At 46.2% G+C, this 20,300-nt stretch overlaps 7 protein-coding genes across 7 annotated transcripts; 5 read left to right on the top strand and 2 right to left on the bottom strand.

The window, feature by feature from the left end:
* The first annotated feature begins 728 nt into the window (after window positions 1-728).
* Window positions 729-1,586, top strand: BO87DRAFT_346935 (RAMP4 family protein). Its single transcript, XM_025620920.1, has 3 exons — window positions 729-902; window positions 966-1,095; window positions 1,152-1,586. Exons 1-3 carry the CDS (start codon window positions 900-902, stop codon window positions 1,256-1,258), a joined length of 240 nt encoding a protein of 79 aa, XP_025473801.1. The 5' UTR covers window positions 729-899; the 3' UTR covers window positions 1,259-1,586.
* BO87DRAFT_224531 (putative AP-3 complex subunit delta) lies at window positions 1,378-4,931 on the bottom strand. Its single transcript, XM_025618711.1, has 6 exons — window positions 4,750-4,931; window positions 4,577-4,695; window positions 4,326-4,522; window positions 3,887-4,270; window positions 3,609-3,837; window positions 1,378-3,537 (listed from the first exon to the last, which is right to left on the bottom strand). Coding segments are annotated over exons 1-6 (2,952 nt in total). The 5' UTR covers window positions 4,752-4,931; the 3' UTR covers window positions 1,378-1,516.
* Window positions 4,932-5,875: 944 nt separating this feature from the next.
* On the top strand, window positions 5,876-7,009 carry BO87DRAFT_322496 (uncharacterized protein; the record flags this gene model as incomplete). The annotated part of the gene is made up of 4 exons (XM_025619978.1): window positions 5,876-6,244; window positions 6,294-6,500; window positions 6,561-6,713; window positions 6,773-7,009. The coding sequence occupies 4 exons, from the start codon at window positions 5,876-5,878 to the stop codon at window positions 7,007-7,009; spliced, it is 966 nt and encodes a 321-aa protein (XP_025473803.1).
* Window positions 7,010-8,619: 1,610 nt separating this feature from the next.
* On the top strand, window positions 8,620-10,747 carry BO87DRAFT_431610 (uncharacterized protein; the record flags this gene model as incomplete). The annotated part of the gene is made up of 4 exons (XM_025627599.1): window positions 8,620-8,624; window positions 8,682-10,101; window positions 10,172-10,484; window positions 10,599-10,747. 4 exons carry the CDS (start codon window positions 8,620-8,622, stop codon window positions 10,745-10,747), a joined length of 1,887 nt encoding a protein of 628 aa, XP_025473804.1.
* A 494-nt stretch (window positions 10,748-11,241) lies between these two features.
* Window positions 11,242-15,119, bottom strand: BO87DRAFT_463888 (SacI domain and endonuclease/exonuclease/phosphatase family protein). Its single transcript, XM_025629272.1, has 7 exons — window positions 14,761-15,119; window positions 14,484-14,688; window positions 12,805-14,434; window positions 12,458-12,757; window positions 12,299-12,408; window positions 11,925-12,250; window positions 11,242-11,840 (listed from the first exon to the last, which is right to left on the bottom strand). Exons 1-7 carry the CDS (start codon window positions 15,089-15,091, stop codon window positions 11,458-11,460), a joined length of 3,285 nt encoding a protein of 1,094 aa, XP_025473805.1. The 5' UTR covers window positions 15,092-15,119; the 3' UTR covers window positions 11,242-11,457.
* A 590-nt stretch (window positions 15,120-15,709) lies between these two features.
* Window positions 15,710-17,231, top strand: pxr1 (telomerase inhibitor/ribosome biogenesis protein PXR1). Its single transcript, XM_025629273.1, has 3 exons — window positions 15,710-15,969; window positions 16,043-16,874; window positions 16,933-17,231. Exons 1-3 carry the CDS (start codon window positions 15,947-15,949, stop codon window positions 16,951-16,953), a joined length of 876 nt encoding a protein of 291 aa, XP_025473806.1. The 5' UTR covers window positions 15,710-15,946; the 3' UTR covers window positions 16,954-17,231.
* Window positions 17,232-17,638: 407 nt separating this feature from the next.
* Window positions 17,639-19,379, top strand: BO87DRAFT_371229 (diacylglycerol acyltransferase type 2A). Its single transcript, XM_025622067.1, has 2 exons — window positions 17,639-18,100; window positions 18,161-19,379. The coding sequence occupies exons 1-2, from the start codon at window positions 17,901-17,903 to the stop codon at window positions 19,185-19,187; spliced, it is 1,227 nt and encodes a 408-aa protein (XP_025473807.1). The 5' UTR covers window positions 17,639-17,900; the 3' UTR covers window positions 19,188-19,379.
* Window positions 19,380-20,300: the final 921 nt, after the last annotated feature.

The raw sequence follows: 20,300 nt of genomic DNA on the forward strand, positions 1-20,300 counted from the left end.
AATTTCTGCTCCTGAGATTATATTTATAAATAAAAAAATATAAATTTAAGAAGATAATATATTATTAATATTATTATTTAAATTTAATTTAAAATCAGATTCAGATTATTCTGATTTATAATCTAAAATATTATTAAATAAATATTTATTTTTTTTAGATTTAAATATATTCTGGAATCAAAATAAGAGTAGATTAGTAAAAGATAAATTAAAATTAAAATATAAATAATATACTATCTCTGTAGATTTAATATTATTAATAAATTAAATAACTTTATTAATAACTTGCTAATCTGCTATAATTATAATATAAAAAATATAATACTCTAGTTATATTTAAACTGAGTTTAAACTTAGAAAATTTAAAAATTTATAAAAATTTATAATTTAACTGTTTATGTAAGCAAGTAATCAGAATTATATAATTAAGATAATTTAGTATCAGAAATAATCTAGTATTAATTTATATAAGCTATATAAATATCATGTAATTAAAATAATTCAGTATCAGAAATAAAAATATTATATATATGAGCTGATCCAGTATCAGAATTTTTCTGATTCTGGCTGAGTTATTTTTCCAGCTCCGGTCTGAACCTGTTGTACTAATTTCTGACCCAGTCGCAGCTGTATCCCCCTGAGCTACCCCTATTCGCACATGACTGGTAGGATTACTCAGCTAGGTATGTGGTCGACTTTCCAGCACATACGGAGTGTTTTGGTACAACGTGGCCTTTTGTAGAGCTAATAACCACCTACAGCTGTGACATGTACTTCTGGAGTCGCTAAGAATTGTCTTGTTACTTTCTATGTGTCTATAGTACCATCGAGTTCACTACTTCCCTTACAGGCATAGTAGTCCTATATCATTTGGTTTCGTTTACACAACGCAGACAGTCATGGTAGTTCATTTAGCCCCGATCGCCTCGAAACGTTGAGCTACAATATATTGACTGAATACCTAGGCTCAAACACCCCAGCAAAGGAAGGCCAACGAAAGGTTCGCGAAGCAGGAATCTGCAAAGCGTGGTAAAGGCAAGACAGTTGTCAAGTCAAAGCAGACTCCAAGGTCGCCTGTGTCCACTGTGTGGGTGGGTATGTTGCGAACTGCTTTACGGCCACCCCAGTCACCAAGGCTAACTTTAGGACAGCCATTCTCGCGTTCGTTGTCTGTGGAGGAATCTTCCTTGAAGTTCTAGGGATCGTACCGAAGCTTTGGTCCACCGTGGTCGCAAGCATCAGCCGCTTAATGCTCTGAAACCATGAAAGCTTGTAAAGACGGTTAAAGTTGCTTTTAAGAACAGCGGCGGCGATAATAGTGATGCACCTAACTGATATCCCGAGTCTCTTGTTTTGCGCGTTCTGGTTTTGCGTGCTACCGACGTTTTGGTATCTTATTATTTGTCATGCCGTGAAAAGCGCAGGTCGCATGTGCGGAACTTCGATTAGACACTATTATGGTGACTACCTGAATTCATTCCTCTTAATTTCAAGTTATATTGATTGACAGTCATCCTCAAGAAGATGTCACCACCCTTTGGTTCTTCGGCCTCTTCTTCTTCGGCTTGCGCTGACTATTTCCATCTACAACTGGTTCATGCTCCTGTCCACTATCCCGAGAAACAGGGACCGTAGTCTTCTTTACCCGTTTCTTCTTTTTGACCAATGTTCCCTCAGAGGGAACCCCTGTTGGATGGACGCGCTCTGACTCCCTTTGCAATTCCAGTCGGAACCTTTCCACTTGCTGCATCGCCTTGGCCATTTCCGCATCATCTTCTGCCCTTGGGACGCTTCGCGTGTATCCTGAGGATACCCCCTCCTCCCCTAAAGTGAGGCGCTGTAAACCGCTCGAATCCACTAAAAGCGGTGATCGATTTAATTTGCTAAGGGAGTTAGTGTCTTTGACACCAAGCTCCTCTTCGTGTCCGATCATCTCATCCGGGATTACATGGTATCTTCTAAGTCGTGATCCGGCCGTGGACTGGGTCTCATCGGGCGGGGGAGAAGACATGTGATCGCTGTGTCGTTCTCTCGTTTCACTCAATTTGAGATCAATGATAGGAATGGCGTCGATGTTTAGCTCGCCTTCGTCCGAGATCTGCAATTGGGGGCGGGAGGGCTCAGATATAGCGGTCCACGCATCTTCGGTTCCAATGTAGAATGGGTCATCTCGAGCGCGCTCTTTTCGGTAGTGTTTCCGCCTTACGAGGGCGGCCTGATCCTCAACCTGATCCAGTCCGGGGGTCGCAAACGGCATCAGTTGCAAATCATCTGATGTGCTGTCCATGCCCTGCTTATCCGGGACAAATGTCTCTCGACTATAATAATATTCATGGAATGGCAGTTTACTCTTTTTCTCGTGAGAATTTCCATGTTCATGACTGAAGAGCACCCAAAGATCTTCATTAAATGTCTGGTGTAACTGCAGCTCGTCTGGCGATTGAACTTTCTTCTGGGCATTAACAGAGACCGGGTTTAGCTCGAGGCCATCGAAAAGACCAGGAATCACCGAAGATAGCAAAAATGGGGTATCGTGGGTATCTAGACTCGTTGAGTGTGCGGCGTCAGCTGCTAATCGCATAATCTCTAGAAACTCGATGGCCCTTTCCTGCACATTCAAATCTGGATGTGCCCCCAGGGCTTCCAAGAAGTCGATGATTCGGGCCAGATTGAGTGCAACCTCGCTCCTTTTGCTCGAGCTCCAGTCTCGACCACCGCTGCAAACGATTTGGGTGAATATCTTGGGTATAGCCTGGACGTAGAGGGAAAGAGTTTTTGCTGGCAATGAAACGTTGGACACGTCTATTAACGAGTAAAGAGTCTGTCTAGGCGACGAGAGGTATTGAGCATACTCCCCAACGACCCATGCAAGGGGGCCTAGAGCACTATTGTTCGACATTGGTACTCCAGAGAACAGGGTCTGCCTGTTGTCAATAAGAATTAGAGACTCCGCAGCCCTAGTCGCTTCCATTCGAACATCTCGAACACGGACAGCAATATTCCGTATCTCTGAGCCGATTCGGTCCGTTATGTTGCTCTGAGACAAAGTTTCTTGCTCATTATGTGTAGCATTCATCATAAAGGTATCCTCGCTGTCTGCCGGGAGAAGGGTTACCAGCCGTATCAGCACGTCCACATACCATTCGAAGTCTGTCAGGTTTGAGTAATTGTCAATGGAGCATATATCTAAAATGCGATGTATGACTTGAACCCTGTATTCTGGCGGCAATATAAGTGGCGCCTTATTCGTCCATTCACTTCGCTGCTTATCATTCTCCCATTCGGGGTATCCATCCCCAGGTTCAAGGTGGCTTCCCTTCTTGAGTGGCCGGGAATCCATAAGCTGGGAAACCAGCCGACCAACGATTGACTGTAGGCTATCACTCGTGACCATTCTTGCTGCAAGCTCAAGTGCTTGGAGACGGATGGATATATCGGCATCATCTAAGCAATGCATTATCACATCCTGTTGCAATGACACTAGGCCTGGATATGTGAGCACGATCTTGTTGAAGGCCAGGAGCGCCACATATTTGACTTGTGCTTCTCTGTTAGCCTCTCCTCTGGTTCAATTATTCTCATGTTTGTGTTTTAGAAGGAGCGCTCACGGTTTGGATCCGAGTCAGAAACTACCATGCCCCGAAGTTTGCCAACACACAGACTTGCAATTTCATCCTTTTCTTCGATCCCCGCATCGAAGTCAAGTATACCACCCTGTATCAGACCGTTGATGCACTCATAGAGTAATGACATGGCCGTGGTCGTTTGGATTATGTTCACCAATGGACGGTGCAGTTTTCGTATCAATCGCGGTTCGAGAGGCGTCAAAGTCGCAAACTATGACTGTTAGGAACGTGATATGATCCGAGCATGGGGACCAACGTACGAGCTTTATTATCTTGATGGCCATCCAATTATTACCTCCATCTACCAGCAGCTCAAAGAATCTTGGAGCAAGTGGCAGAAAATCATGAGGCCTCCGCCATCCTAATTCACATACAACGTTGAGCACAGCCGTAGTCACACTGGTGTCCTCCTGGTCATCCATGAGCCTCTCCTTGAGCTTAGGCCATGCTAGTTTGAGTGCATCAGGGTAAGCTAAAGCCAGTCTATAGAGACATATGATAGCCTTCTTCCGCACCACAGAATGTGAGTGAGAGATTCGAGATAAGACGTCTGGAAGTAAAGACATTGAGAGGGATGTCGTTGCGATGTTTGGCAGTGTGATCAGTGGAAGGGACATATTCGGTATACTGTGAGACACGAGATCCTATAATATGCTAGTCAGCGGAAAGTTACCACTTCATTGAATGGAAGTCTATGACCTTTTTTAGAAGATTTGTTGCAAGCATCAGCACCTCTGTATCTGGTCTGAAACTCTGGACTGCTCCGAGGTACCCAGCGCGTTTCTGTAGATACTTCGCGGACGACATGACCTCCAGAACATGGAACGATGCCCACGACATGTCATAACCAAACATCTCCAAGTATATTAGTTTCAGGAGTGCCGTGGCCTTTTTGTCTACCAGGAGTAAGTTTTAAGCAAGCCGAGCTGAATGAATTCGTACGCACGTACCCATATCCTGTGATCTGATTTCGGTCTTGCATTCTCGCAAACTATCTTGTATATATTCTTCCTCTGTTCCTTTGTGGTGTCGGAGACCCTTTATAAGATCATAGAGTGATTTTTCAAACCTGGTTTGACCCGGATTAGCATTTAACAAGGATATCAGAGTAATGGGCGCTGACATTGTGCCTGGGCTGATACTGGCGCGCAAACCCCACTGGCATTTGGTAAGGCTTGTTAATGTTGGTTGGGTTGATTCTATTAGTACCTGCAGACGTTGGGTTACGTATCTGGTATGAGACACTGGGCATGCGAGGTAGGCGCAGTCACATAAGTAGCTCACGCCATACAATTTTAAGTACAGACTACGGAGTACTACTCGCGTATCTGCGGAGTAGCTAGTTATCTAATACCTATACCGGGCAGTCGGCGGGTAACATCCCTCCTTGCCCAAGTTGGTTAGTTAGTTAGTTAACTGATAATCAACCAATTAAAATGTAGTTTCTAATGCTCAGCTAGTACCCGCCTGTGTCAGCCACCCATGTAACGCCATACAAAAGACAATCTTTCTTAGATTAAGCTATATCCATCACAAGATCGTCATAGTAATTGAGATAAAGTACTCCGTGTATATCTTATATATATTATGGCCAATTGCTAGTTTATGAATTTCGAATCATGCAGAATATGGTAAGCATAAAATCTAAACATTTAAGCTTCTATAATAATATTCATCAATAGTAGATGAAGGACTCTAAAAAAGCTCTATAAGTTACTACAGAGACTAAATGTATCTGTTCGGTATTTCATATTCAAATGGCTTCTACAATTACTGATCTATCTATATCTTATGAAATGACTCTTTTATAGTAAGTACTACAAGGGAGGATGAGAACTACGTACGTCCCGTACGTACGTTAACTACATTCTAATTTACTAGATAACTAACTACGGCAGACTGGCAGCTGACTAACAATGTTACTTAGATCCTATTGGCTTGTTGGGCCATCCATGTACTAAGCAGCCTAACTACTAAGTACTAGTCACGGGAGCTACCAGCATAAAGAAAGCGATACCTTGGTTGACTGATAATGTTGGACAACATGAATACTACTACCACCTGGCAGCATTGTCGAATCAAATCATTCCCATTTCTGGCTAGCACATCAACAGATATTGGCTCGGATATTCGCATTCTATCCTGATCCAAATATCCTCCTCTCAAAAAAACAAGATCAGAAACTGTCACTGTGGAACGTCGTGGTACCTCAAATACAGTCCTAGCTACTTCATCACCGGCTCCATATCATGCAGACGACTCCTGAGCCCCATCTCGCGAATGGTTCGAATTTGATAACCACTTTTCATCTGGCACAGAAGGCACCTCTCATACTTAAGCGTCAGTCTTCCAGTGTGGAAACGGTCGCACCCTCATCGGTACGAGGGATTGAGAACTATGGTGTAGTAGAGCAACTATTATTTTCATGCCTACAGTCGGGGGACGACAAATCTGCGCTACTTTGTACTGAGCAACTAGCAGCTCGATTTGGCATGACTGATGAGAGAATAATTGGATTGAGGGGCATGTATGAAGAAGCGGTCGCTGAGAATCCTACCAGACTTGAAGAATGCTTGCAAACATATGACCTCGCGCTTTCCGAAAACCCCGTAAACTTGGTCCGTCCTTCCTGCCACTCAACAGACTCGATGCTAATCTACAAGGAAGCCCGTACTAAAGCGTCGGATCGCGCTCCTACGCTCGCTGTCCAGGCCTGTGGATGCCATTTCTAGTCTTATCAACCTCCTAGACGCAGTCCCAACAGATGCGGAGGCTTGGTGCGAACTTGCAGATCTCTACCACTCTCAGGGGATGAGCTCACAGGCAGCTTTCTGTCTTGAGGAGGCCTTATTAATTGTGCCAAATTCTTGGAATGTATGAATATAGGACCGTGGGAAGGGCAGTGAGCCGAAAGCTGATTCAATCCACCTTTAGATTCATGCGTTCCTCGGCGAAATCTTGTATTCGGGTGCCTGTGCTTCTGAAACAACGGATTGTTCCCAGCTTTTGGAGGTGTCGATACATCATTTCTCTCGCAGCATAGAACTCTGCACCGATTATTTGCGGGGATTTTACGGATTGGTCTCAGTAGGGCCCCTAATATTTTACCTTGATCGGTGTTGAATACAAGACTGATGCTGAAGCAGGCGACGTCCCTACTGGGAAGGAACAGACGTCTAATGGATCACTCTCGTGACTCTTCACCGGCTCAAGCAAGCCTTCTTACTGACAAACTCCTCGACGAGCTGACCCTTTTCGCAAGAAGCAGACTCGATGAGATTGTGAGATCCCGTTCTTCAGACCATCAGGCTTGGAAGGATAACCAAGGCGAGCTCATTGCGGCGAAGGAGCTCCTTCACCGGCTTGACAAATCTCCCCTATAGCCTTTCTGTCACGTAAATTGGGTGTCTCGTGGCGCTCTGCAATTATAATAATAGTCCGTTAGCTGTCGAGCCCACAATAGTTAAGCATTGCTCTCGAGCAAATAGATAGGTAAACGTTTTTCTTCCCATATATATCTCTTACAAACATCGCGAATAGCTTGACATCAGGTCTAAGATGGCCTATATGTCTTCCTATCTCTCTTAACACCACTGCCCGGTTGTTATTCATTCTTCGCAGTTATTCTTGCTAATTCAGTCTGTGTCTAGAGAGCGGATCCTTCTAGAATCTGTGGCATGACAGCGATGAACTTGCTTTGGATTCAAACCAGTGGAGCTCGTCTTATGCCATCGGGCGCGTAAAACGGGTTGATCTTGTACTTTGTGTGAATGTTGCCCTTCGTAATTAAGGGTCTATACTTCGTAGTGACTAGTAGTACTGTGTAGTAGGGCCGATCGAATCGCGCCGTCACACCTCGCAGGTACGGTAATCAGTTGTTACCAGGCATTCGAGTTGACTAGGCGTCTTTGCAAACCTCCCATTCGACACTGACGTACTTAACGACGCATGCAATTCTGATTTCCCCTGCTTATCTATCACTGTACCTGAAGAGTGACTATTTACTTCTTGGAGGTGTATATAAGTAATAGCTACATACACACACCTGACCTTGAAAGATACAAAAAGTGCACTGAAGTTACTGACAGACACATACACACACACAAAGACACAAAGTGGGGATCTGTTGCAAGTAGCCTGGCACTCTGGTGGGTAGCACTCACTCTGTTAGTCCTACGTACCAGTATCATTAGTGGAGACCGAGTACGGAGTACAATACCTCAATTCGACATGGAAATGATTGGGCATTTGGGCAGCGGACTGGCTAACACCTGAAGGGAGAGAGGGCTGCCAGCTCAGTGCCTAATAATACCTTAATAATAGCCGTGACGCCATCTTAAAATAAAAACTTGCCCTCGATTTATGTCTGGCTTGCCCGAAGATCCACTACCGAAATCCCAGTAGGCCCAAACAGTTGATCTAATCGGGCCGTCAACTCTGCATTCTTCGTTCGTTATATTTTCCCCGTGACAAGGTGTTTCGTCCCATCCCCGCTTCGTGCTTTCCTGCTGTTCATTCCGGACTCGTTACGCTATATGCGAGACGCTCCCTTCCTCTTTCATTCCTATTTGCTTTGTTGCCTGGCCTCAGACTCGAAGTCCTGCTGTGCTCCGCAGCTGATGGGCACCCGATCCCACTAAATTTCAACCTTAAATTCCACATCCAATTGCACACCCGGGAAATCTCATTTGGATGGTACTCGCCGCTATCAGACATAAACAATGAATACAACCTTTATACCCCTCGGCCATTAAGGGTTACGACGTCTCATACAACTCAGGCTAGTCTGCAATTACCCAATTCGTGAAATACATATAACATTCAACTCATCTCGAGCCTGATTGCCGCCGTTCAATCAACACCGGCGCATTTCGGATACCTTGAAGTATCCCACTCGTTTCGCTGATTTGAACTCATTGCGTTACCCTGTACAAAACTTGAATTCCAGAAGTGAGGGTGATGAAACGGAATCAAGGACTTCTTGGCATCCATCATGACGTGGGTCTCATATCCCCAAATGAAACCTGATAGTCACGCCAACTAACTTACCTGCAGGCTCAATATTACCATTGGTCCTAGCGCACACGGTTCAGACCGTTCCTCCATAACTGATGAGGAGGACTCCTCTGGAGTACAGGTATCTCCAATCTCCGACTCTGAAAGCCACGGCTACAATGAATCTTATGAAGAATGGGCGCATCTCACGTATCCCGACGAATTAAAGCCGTCCGATTCAGCATCACGGCCCCGGACGTCACGTCATCCTCGCCCTCACAGTACGATACGTGGCCCGACCTCGACCACAAGCCGCCGACACTCAGCAAGACGACATATAGTTCAGGAACGGGACGCGTACACCCGTCGTTCTCGCCGACATCCTTCGCCAGATTCGCCTGAAAGCGCAGACTCGGCGGATGAGTACGGAGGGCCTTATGGTCACACAGCACAAGAAAGACGATACTGGTCAACCGTGCCTCAAGTTCCGGGCTACGCCCGCAGTTCGTCACCTGGGCAGTCATACGTTTATCCTACCGGGCCTGGTATGCCCCACGGGCAGTTCATGCACCCACCTGGTTTCCCCTCTCCATCAGACCAACTTGTCAGACTAGGCCATAATGGTCAAGCCCCCCAGCAGACGGCGTACCCTCACCCTGTTTACGGGTATGGCGCTCAGTTACAGCAACCTCATGGCCCTCCTATACCCCCATTCTTCGTTCACGAGCATCACCCCGGTCATCATGCACACCAACTTCCGACAGCATCCCATGGTCGAGGAGAGGGTAACAACCCACCTCAGCGCGCAATGTCTCATATGTCGACTCATGGTCCCCCTCCATATGGTGGGTCACCTTTGAGCCCTCACGAACTGGTCCCTTATGGCTCAGGGGGTTACTACCCTTATCGGGAACCATATTCAATGGTTCCTGGGATGATCCCTCCATACTTCAACCCCTATCCACGCGTGCCTTCTCCAAGTCAAGTCGAGTCGCCCGAGTCGCCCGCCCCCGCCCCTGTTGATACAGTGAAGGATGAGGCTATCGCAAGGTTGGAGAAGTTGATAATGGAAGAAAGGACCGAACGTGAGGCCCGTGAAGCCCGGGAAGCTGCTCGCCAAGCCGCAATCGAGCAAGAGGCCGCAGAACAAGCCGCCAGAGAGGAACGAGCTGCATATGAAAAGAAGATCACAGAGGAGGCTGCAGCGCGAGCTAGAGCAGAGGCCGAGCAAAAAGCTGCTGAAGAAGCCGCAAAAGCAAAGCAAGAGGCGGAAGAAGCGGCGGCGGCAGCGGCGGCAGAAGCGGCGGCAGCAGCAACAGAGGCTGCGAACGCAGCAGCGGCAGAGGCAGTCGCCGCAGCGACAGCAGCAGCAGCCGCAGCCGCAAGCCCACCTCCTCCAGAGAAGAAAAAGCCTATAAAGTTCAAGGATGCTATAGGAAGAAAATTCAGTTTTCCTTTCGACTTATGCTGCACTTGGCAGGTAATGCACATTCCGCCCCATGCATTATATGTCTTGAAAGATTGTATATCTGACTACAGTATCAATTAAGGGAATGGAAGAACTTATACGTCAAGCTTTTCTTCATATCGAGATAATCGGACCTCACGTTGCCGAGGGTCACTATGACTTGATAGGACCCAATGGTGATATAATTCTTCCCCAGGTCTGGGAGACGGTCATTGAGCCCGACTGGACTATAACGATGCACATGTGGCCTATACCCGAGAAGCCAAAGACCCCCGAACCTGCCCCGCCACCTGAACCTGTTCCTCAAGAGCCGCCCCCTCCCGAGGTTCCAGAAGCGCCCTCTGAGGAAGCTGTCATTGTACTTGAAGAGCCCAAAAAGAAGCCGGAGCCGGCAGGTACGAAAACCCAACCAACCCCCTCTTATATTTTCTGTTATAATGAATCAATCTTTGATTGTCGTCATACACATGCTTCTTCTGATCTCATACGTCCCACTAATTAATGCATAGGTTCCAAAAAATCACGCACCAAGGCCTCTGACCCTGGCCCACTTGCATTGTGGATGGTTGGTGGTAATCGTTTGCGCCTAAACAAGGCTTTAAAAACGGGAAAAAAGCCTAAAGCAGTCTATCACGGAATCTCTTGCCGTGTCATGTGAAGTTTCTCGGGTTTACAGTCTGTACTCACATATCACAAATCCGTCTGTCTATATGTGTATACGATCGGACTGGACTATTTTTGAAGAAGCAGCTCCATCCAGATTCGGGAGATATTAACACGAGGTACGTGTCATTCATTACACCATAGCTCATCACGAAGTTCAGGAATACTAACCGGATCATTGTCTCATACAGTAGTACTTTGTGTGACATGTGTTGTGAATCTCGAGCTTTCTTCACTCTTGTCTGCTTTAGTCGGGGCATGGCTTTTCCTCTCGATTATTCGGGATTGGTTTCTCATGCCCCTGGGGTTGGCTGATGATACCTCTTTACTTCATTTTCTTCATGTCTCCTTCCATCCCCCAATCTTTCTCTTTCCTTGTCTACTTCGGCAGTAACCTGCTATCCATGTCATTGTTTTAGAACTCCACCATCAGATGTTTCTTATATCGAATACGAACATGTACATATACCCATAGAGTATTGCTTGTGACCGAGTGTTATATAACATGTCTATCTATTTACCAGACCTTTCAATTTTCCTTCAAGCCACCTTACAGGCGCCTAGATGCAATACAAACCAAGTCAATGAAGGGCGCCGAGTAATCTGGTATCTAACTATCACAGCCCTACAAATGAAGTCAATGAAGGGCGCCGAGTAATCTGGTATCTAACTATCACAGCCCTACAAATGAAGTCACAAGACGTGTCACTCGGGTGTAAGCGGCCTCCAATTTAGGTCATCGCTAATGGCCTCCCCAAGAAGGTCTTTCGTATTCGTATTTGGTCCTCTTTCCGGAGATTCAATGCTTACACTGGGAGAATCCAGGTCTGTCCGCTTTTGCTCGAAAACATATTGGTCATCTGTGAGCCACTTTGCCGTTGAAGAGTCCCTGTTCCGCAGGAAAGACTTGGAAACGGCCCGTGGTGGCAACCGAGGATTTTCCGCATTGGTGTTGCTGTTGCTTTCGGCAAGTAGAGGGGTAGGACACCAATTAGCAGGCCCGTCACATAAGAAGGGATTCGAGTCCCGATGGATATTTAACACATAATCCTTGGCCGGGGGGGCTAACTGCGACTTCACAGGGATGCCTTAAGCATATAGATCAGTATATTTGTTCGAAGAACGGTCAAGGATTGATGAGTACGTGATATTGGTTCTGTAACCTAACATACCTTGGTTTAACCACCATTTATATTGCTCAGAGCTAGCAGGTGGAAGTTCCGAAGCAATGTGGTCAAAAGCTATCAACTCACCATCCACTTTTTGTACCTGAGTCGTCATGTCACCGAGCCTGAGATTGTTTTGTCGTTCTTTGTATAGGGATTGCTGGATCTTGCTCTTTCGGGCCTCATCGACAACATTGATTATGCATGTAAACACAGCCCAGACTGGGCGATGATCCGAAATTCGGAGATCTGCAGAGCCATAATTTATTTGTCGGAGATTGGTTCCTCTCCAAAGAATCCGGTCACACCATGCGGGAATACGCGCCTTTTCCCTATAAGCGGTTAGCTACCTTCGAATATATCGTCAACAGGGCCCTTACGAGTTATCATAGTCGTTTCTACCGATATTATATTTGTAAGTCGGCGGGAAGCTAATAGGCCCTTCCGTGTAGAATTGGAAAGCCCTACCCGCCACCATCTGTAAGTTCAACTGCGCTTTGTTAATGAAGGTCCACAGGCCTTGCAAGAGAAGCACAAACCTGATCATTATCGTATAGCGTCTGAAAATCTTTTTGCTGCACAAGCTCCCTCGCTTTCTGATTACTCAGACCAATGCGATAATTGAAGTCCCCTAGCCATATGACAGCATCATGGTCCTCGATTGATCTGTTCCTCAAAAACCTCAGACCGCGAAGAATAGTCTCATAGTCTCTATTCCTCTCGTCGTAGTTCGCAAAGCCAGCAGCAAGATGGGCGGTAACGAAGCAAAGTCGAGTGTTAGAATATTCAAAGCGGATGGCACAGCCTCCTTTATTACCAGCCATTCCCGAAAGACCCGTCTATGCGGGTCAGCTGAAATGTCTCAGAGAGTACTGAGGATTCATACCTTTTTAACGTTTCCCTCAACATTTTTAATATCGCTTAAAGCATCTTCTCTCGCATATATCATCAAAGCAGAGCCCACAAGTTGGCCACTTCGCAAGAGGACATACTTGGGAGTTCCCATGGCTTCTGCACGTTTGTTGAGGCAGGTGTGTACTGCAATCTCCCACGCCTTACGGGTGGTAGGGTCTGTGGACATTATCTGCTGTGGACTTAACGTGACGATTTCTTGAAAACCGACGGCGTAAATCAGGGGGTCCTCGGCCTGAGAATCGTACTTTGGGAATAACCATGCCCTCAATTCACCATCGGGTCCTTCATGGCGCCCATTGACATTAAATGTTCCCGTCCAAACCGTGACAGATTTAGAATAAGAAAATTCCTCAGAGCGTTGACTTAGTTCCTCTAACACGAGATCATTGATCGGGTCGTAAAGATGTACTGGAACTTGGTCTGTCAACCGTCCCAATAGAAGATCAATTGTGTTTTGACGGGCCTTGTCCGCGAAGTTGTTGACATAGATCCGGGTAGCTGTTTTGCGCGCATCGGCGAGTGCCCCAGCAATGGACATTTTCCCGTGTCTTGTGAATGAGCTTTTCAGAGCACCGGTTCCAGCGTACATTTTTGATAGCGCATCTCCATTATCTGCCCAGAGAGTCGAGTGGCGCAGTTGCAAATCGGGGCTTATCGTTCCTCCTTGTTGACTGAAGAATATTTCAAGCGCCATTGAACTGATGATTGTTTGTACTAGGTTAGTCCTGTCGAGACAATCCAGGCAATTTGTTCTGAAAACCCCCTCTTGTTGCAGGATTACAGGTGCATTTCTTGACGCATGGTGCTTGTCATATAGAGCTACCGGTCCAATTTCGCCGGATTGAAAATATGCGAATCCTTGTAAAGAGTCGAAGATTTCTTGCCTTATCTGAGAGCTAGCTCCATATCCCAATGGCCCTCGCGCTTCCGCATGGAAATCAAACTCTGTTACCTGCAGCAGAGTGTGATCCGATGAATGCTTATTGAGTGGGCTATTCTGTAAGTGGTTCCGGAACCTTGCCGTGAGACTATATTCACCGGACTTCAATTCACTGAGAAGGTTAACCACATGAATTGCTCCATAATCTAGTTCAAGAGATCTGAAATGTTTATCGAAGGCATGCTTTGTTGCCTCAACAGATCTGGTTATCTCGATCTTTTGCTGACCAGGAAGGAATCCTGTGGCCTGCTCCCAGAATATAGGCACTGAGCCACGAACCTGAACATAGGAAAAAACAATGTCAGGTGGAATCCAGAGTATGGTCTCTGTTTCCACGAAATTGGCGACATGACCATCGTCATCGATGCCTCGGGAATTAAATCTCGTACCAGCACGCCGAGACGACTGGCGCGATATTATTGTTAATGAAGACGGAAGGTGCGTTTTGCGGGTACCAGGCAAGAGTTGAGTAGAGGCAGGAACAGTCAATGTCCCACAGTATCCCCGTATGACGCACGTCAGAATTTGAGAGGAGTCGAGATGCTGCTTTTCAACCGAAGACAGCTGATTTCTAAAAAGGAGAAGTGGGTGTATCATGTACGAATTCCACAGCATGTCTCGATCAAGAGACTCTATGTCAAAAATTCCCGTTTCGTCTGAGCTAGAGTTCATTAGTGACGGTGCCATTTGACAGAAAGGGGTTAACTCACCGGTCCTGCAATCGATCAGTTAGATTGAACTCACAGCTATAGTAGAAGCTGCCGTCACTTAAAAGCTTCTTTAGAGCTAGGAAGGGAAAGTCTGGATTCGTCTCTTTGCTCTCAAAGTTAAAGTCATGGTCGGGGTCCTGACCAGCGATGGAGGACTCCAATTCGTAGTCAACTCTGTCATCGTATTTCGAATGATTTAGGCAGACTTCTCTTTAAGGTCAATTTCTGCGCGACAGTGATGACCAACAGAGACCACTGGGGGGCGGGGGGGGCTTACAGAAATCCACACTGTGTATTCTCAGGACAGTCTCTCCAGGCCTGATGGATGCGGCCTTGGAGGAGCCCGTGACCACGCAGAGAAAAACCTCATTATCTAGTGTAACCAATCCGAGAGTCCCATGTCCATCACCAATGACCCTATAGCCTTTCAGATCCACAGATGATAGGGGAGCAAATTCAACCAAGCAGCGCGGCGTAGTCTTGAGATGAGACGCAGTGTTGACATCCGCTCCTGCCAAGCTATGGCGAAAGATAAGTACGTATTCAGATGTGGCTAATGCAATAGTACGATATGGATAATTTTGAGTATAAATGCGTAGCCCGGACATTGTTAACTTATGACTGGATCCTCCTCGGTCCTCATGATGGAGCGCTCAACTTAAGTCCAGATTGCAGCACACGCTTCGGTTGGCACTCTCAAAGCTTGGCACTCTTGCTACCAACGTTGCGGCGCGGTCTTTAGTTTGCATGAGCGAGGGCTAGCAAGAAGTGCTGTGAGAGGTACAGCGATAATGCGAATTTTGCATTGAGACTACATCGGTATTCTAGGACCAAATTTTGCCTACTTTGTGGGTAATGCAGAATCTATACTGAAGCGGATGCAATAGCCAACAGGTGTCTGCCATGAAAGCTGACTAGAACGGAATTCAGTGGCTACAGGAGACCATATACTGTTCTACATATCATGAGTCTCAGCGAAATAATACGGACAGCAACTTTGACGGACTTTCTTCTAAACAACTGAGAAGACAGAGATACCTAGTGACACCTAGTGACACTTGTGACTTCGGAATCTGTTCGAGAGATTGCGGATGTGAATTTGGAGGAACCCCGCAGTATCCATTTGCCCCGGGTCGAGACCGTCTACAGTCACCGAATAAAGTAAGCGGTCACGGTAGGCCGTCGGAGGAAATTTTTCAGGTTTCATTCTCGATCATTATCAATGTCATGACTTCTCTGTTTTACTCCCCTAAATTACCATCCTTGCTCTCAATCTTACGAATCCGCACAATTTTGCATAATCTTTGGCGACAGAAAGGAGAATAAAAGTCCGTGAAAAGGGGCCAGAGAATCCTAGGAATCCAATTTACCTACCAAAAGGTGAAATAGGGCAGTGGAAACCGAAGTGCACTTTCACTCCTTTGTTGAATTCTTGAAATCGCTGCCATACTCTATCGCAGCAAATGGGACTTGCAGCACCTCGCAAGTATGTTTTCACGGATTATTTCTATGTCCTCCACTATCTACCTTTGCGGTGTTCTGACCAGGCAGTGACCTAGGAAAATTAAAATCTCCCATGACCCCAATAATACCAATTGGGCACGGTCAACAAGCGGTTTCGGACACAAGATCTTGAGCTCCCAAGGATGGACACCCGGGAGCTTCTTGGGGGCGCGCAATGCCGCACATGCTGAAATGTTTACTCAAGCGAGTGCATCTCATATCAAGGTTGTCCTGAAGGATGATACGCTGGGCCTAGGGGCGCGTCCTAAACGTGATCCTTTAAATGAGCCCACTGGACTTGATGCATTCAAGGGACTTCTTGGCCGGCTAAACGGCAAGTCAGACGCGGATTTGCAGGTCGAGCAGCAGAAGCGCGACAACGTAAAACTGGCTCGATATGCTGCCACGAAATGGCAAGCAGTCACATTCATAAGTGGCGGTTTGCTAGCTCAGGAAAAAATGACCCCCATTGTTACTAAGGAGCCGCAAGGAACCAAAAAAGACAAGCAAGAGGACGGACTTTCTGCTACGTTACCTGCGCCGGACAAAGATCAAGTGAGCTCTGATGGCGTTGAGGGCTCAGGCAATGTTGGAGACCAAAGCGATCACCAAAGCACCAAGAAGAAAAAATCGAAATCCAAGAGCCATAAGGAGAAGAAGGACAGAAAAAGGAAACACACTGACGGGCCTGAGTCCACCGACTCCGGAGATACGAACAAGAAGTCAGCAGAAGAAAAGAGTAAAGCCACAAAGGATGATGAAGAAAGCTCTTCAATAGCTTCTAAGGGTCCGTCGAGGGAGCGCCGTCCGATGGGGAGACATGTTTTTAGAGGCCGACATATTGCGCAGAAGAAAGCGGCTCTCATGGACGAGAAGTCTCTCAACGAGGTGAGAACCGAACACTTTGGTGTTGTATTTTCAGATCGCAGAAGCTAATGTTTTACAGATATTCATGGTCAAATCATAGCGCCGTATATATCTCTTTCATGACATACCCTAGACTTATAGACATAGATATACTCCTTACTGGTTTGGTTCAGCATTTCCTACAATCGTTCATAACGGCCCTTGACACGACTCATACTTGCATGTAATACATATAGGTAGATCGGAGTCTTTGGTGAATCAGGCCAAGTGCTGTGCCGTTATAGATTATGAAGGCGTAGGGTTCGCATCAAGCAAAATATGTTGCACCAGAACCTAAATATTCTAGGTACAGGCCTTTTCTTCTTTGTGGTTTTTCGGGAGAGGGAGAGTGGGTGGGAGGGAGGGAGGGAGGGAGCGGGAATATGGCACGCGCATAGCATACTATGTACGGAGGATTATCGATCCGTCCCTTATCCGGACGTACTCATTTTTCATTGATAATCAATCATATAAAACATATATAGATAGAATTGAACCTCTCTCTATGGGATGCTGTCAGGCTGTTAGAACAGCTACAAAGATACAAATATACCAAAGCTAAGGTGACTGTGAAGTACACAGTAGATAGCCAATTCAATTTGAACAGTTACCTTGGTACTTATTGGTCCTACTAGTCGCTACTTAGTATACACAGTAAGGGAAAATGACGTGAGGTGCCTGCCCACGGACCCACAACCTAGAAACCAACCCCGTCCTGGCAGCAACCTAGTCGTTACGTAGTCTCTCACGGTCTCACCACTTCGACGAAGCATCTGCATCTTCTAGCCGCTAGCTTCAAGGCTTTTGGGATATATTCGCTGTCTTGGGAGCTATCGAATTATTTGGCTATCAATCATTACCTGGTACTCAGGTGATAAGCCCACAATTGAAGCCCAGTCAAAACAAGTTCGGATCCTTTGACGTGTTCATCATCCAACTCGAGATAAATATTTCAGAAGCGGTGTCTCGGACTCGCTCTGGTCTATTTTCTACGCATCCGGTCAACGGATGTCGCCCTCCGATACACCACCAGGCCTTGTTCCATCTGGCCAGGAAAATGCAGCGCTACAACCTACAGCTACTGAAGGGTCTCTCAAAGGGCTCTGGAAACGAGCCAGTTTGCCATACAAGGCAAGGTCGTCCGTAATGCCTGATGGTACTGCTCCCCAAGCAGCCCAAGAAACCATGAAGGAGTCAAGGGGGCCAAGGTAGATATCCCATGCGAAATTTCCCCCTCGAGTCTCGGTCTCTAACAAGCGCTCTTCTAGTATCCGTTGGGCCCCACTCAATGTTGGACTCGAACGGCGCTTACAGACTCTGGTGGTGTTATGCCATACTCTGACCATAGCGATCCTGTTAACAGCATTTTTCTTCGTGTGTGCAATCCCCTTGTTCTGGCCTATCATACTGCCTTACCTTATCTATATATCCCTTTTTTCAACGGCAGCCACGTCGGGTGATTTGAGCGGTAGGTGTGACTTCTTACGTTCACTCGGCGTGTGGTCAATATATGCATCGTATTTCCCGGCCCGCTTGCATCGGTCAAAACCTCTCCTCCCAACCCGGAAGTATATTTTTGGTTATCATCCGCATGGAATCATCTCTCATGGCGCTTTTGCAGCGTTTGCTACCGAGGCTCTTGGTTTTGCAAGACTCTTCCCTGGTATCACCAACACCTTGCTTACGCTTGATTCAAATTTCCGAATTCCCTTCTACAGGGAATATGCGCTAGGCATGGGGATTGCCAGTGTCTCGCGCGAGTCATGCGAGAACCTGCTATCAAAGGGCGGCATTGATGGGGAAGGAATGGGACGTGCTATAACTATCGTCATAGGTGGTGCTCGCGAGTCTCTTGATGCTCTTCCGCATACACTGCGCCTTGTACTCAAGAGGCGTAAAGGTTTTATCAAACTGGCAATTCACACTGGCGCCGATCTTGTGCCTGTACTGGCCTTTGGTGAAAATGATCTCTATGAACAAGTGCGCTCTGAAAACCATCCTCTTATACACAAATTGCAGATGCTGGTCAAACACACATTGGGTTTCACTATCCCGTTATTCCATGCCCGTGGCGTGTTCAACTATGACGTCGGTTTGATGCCATATCGTCGGCCACTCAACATTGTTGTCGGTCGTCCAATCCATGTTGTGCAGCAGCGTGATAGGGGGAAGATCGACGATGATTATATAAACCATCTCCATTCCTTGTACGTGCAGGAATTAGAAAGAATATGGGAAGAGTGGAAAGATAAATATGCAAAGGATAGGACATCGGAGATCGAAATCGTTGCTTGACGAACGCTAACAGTGAAATTTATCGGAGACAAAGGAGGGGGTTTGTTCTGTATCTCTATCTTTATACATATGCTTATATATACTTGTGTCTAGATATTTAGGTTATTAGGCACATAAGGTTTCAGGTGAGAACGGAATTAGGCTCAAGGTCTGACTATATCTATTATTATTATTATTATTATTATTATTATCATTATGGGAGGTATAAAAATGCGATTACTATTGATCATTTGACGTATATTTACATAGAGTAGTCAGATTTTGAGTTAGCTCTGGGGCCAGTGCTATATATATATTGTTAGAAACCAGAGGGCTCCAAACGTGTACCCGTCTAGACCTGTCTAGGTCCTATCCTGCAGGGTTTTACTCAGTTGGAATGCACCAAATCTTAAAATATCAGTACTAGGCTGTTCATTTTACTTACATGCCGAGCAGCAGTGTTTTGCTATAGTATTTATCTAAATACCGCATGATTGCATGCTGGATACACCCTACTATTACTCCTGCCGCAGAGAAGTCCGTTGGCAGGAAAGGTATGCTTGACCACAAAAGTCAACTAGCTGTATCAGCACCTGTTCAACTAAAGGCCCAGGTACATTCCAACAGTTAGACCTAATCCACCTAGAACCAGATTCATGAAACAAAGATCCCAAGTCACCATTCCCATTCCACGATACAATGACTACTATTGGTTGCTATCACACGGTCCCGACCAACACTTCTCAAGGAATATATGTCCAGGCGGAACCTCCTAGGGACCGGATTAGAATTCTCCACTACAGACCAATGGGAATAAAGGTTTGGAAAGGAATGATTATGTCCTTCTACCCTCTCAACGTATTTTCATTATGTCATTACCAATCAACATGCCTACCACCAGGCAAGCGTAACAGGAATATTAAGACAGAGAAATGGATGAAAAGGAAGCACAAGACGAAGCCAGAAAAGAGCAAGGGAAACCGGGTATCTAGATCAGTCCACACAAAAAAGGGTATTATAGAAAGAAACGTGGAATGACAACAAAGAGGGTGCGAGGTAAGGCAAGGCGGAAGAGGTGAGAACCAAGAGCCAAAGATTGTGTGCTGAATGGCGCGTGGCGGAAAGGCAGTCAAA

This window comes from Aspergillus neoniger (assembly GCF_003184625.1).
Source record: "Aspergillus neoniger CBS 115656 unplaced genomic scaffold BO87scaffold_77, whole genome shotgun sequence".
Lineage (NCBI taxonomy): Eukaryota > Fungi > Ascomycota > Eurotiomycetes > Eurotiales > Aspergillaceae > Aspergillus > Aspergillus neoniger.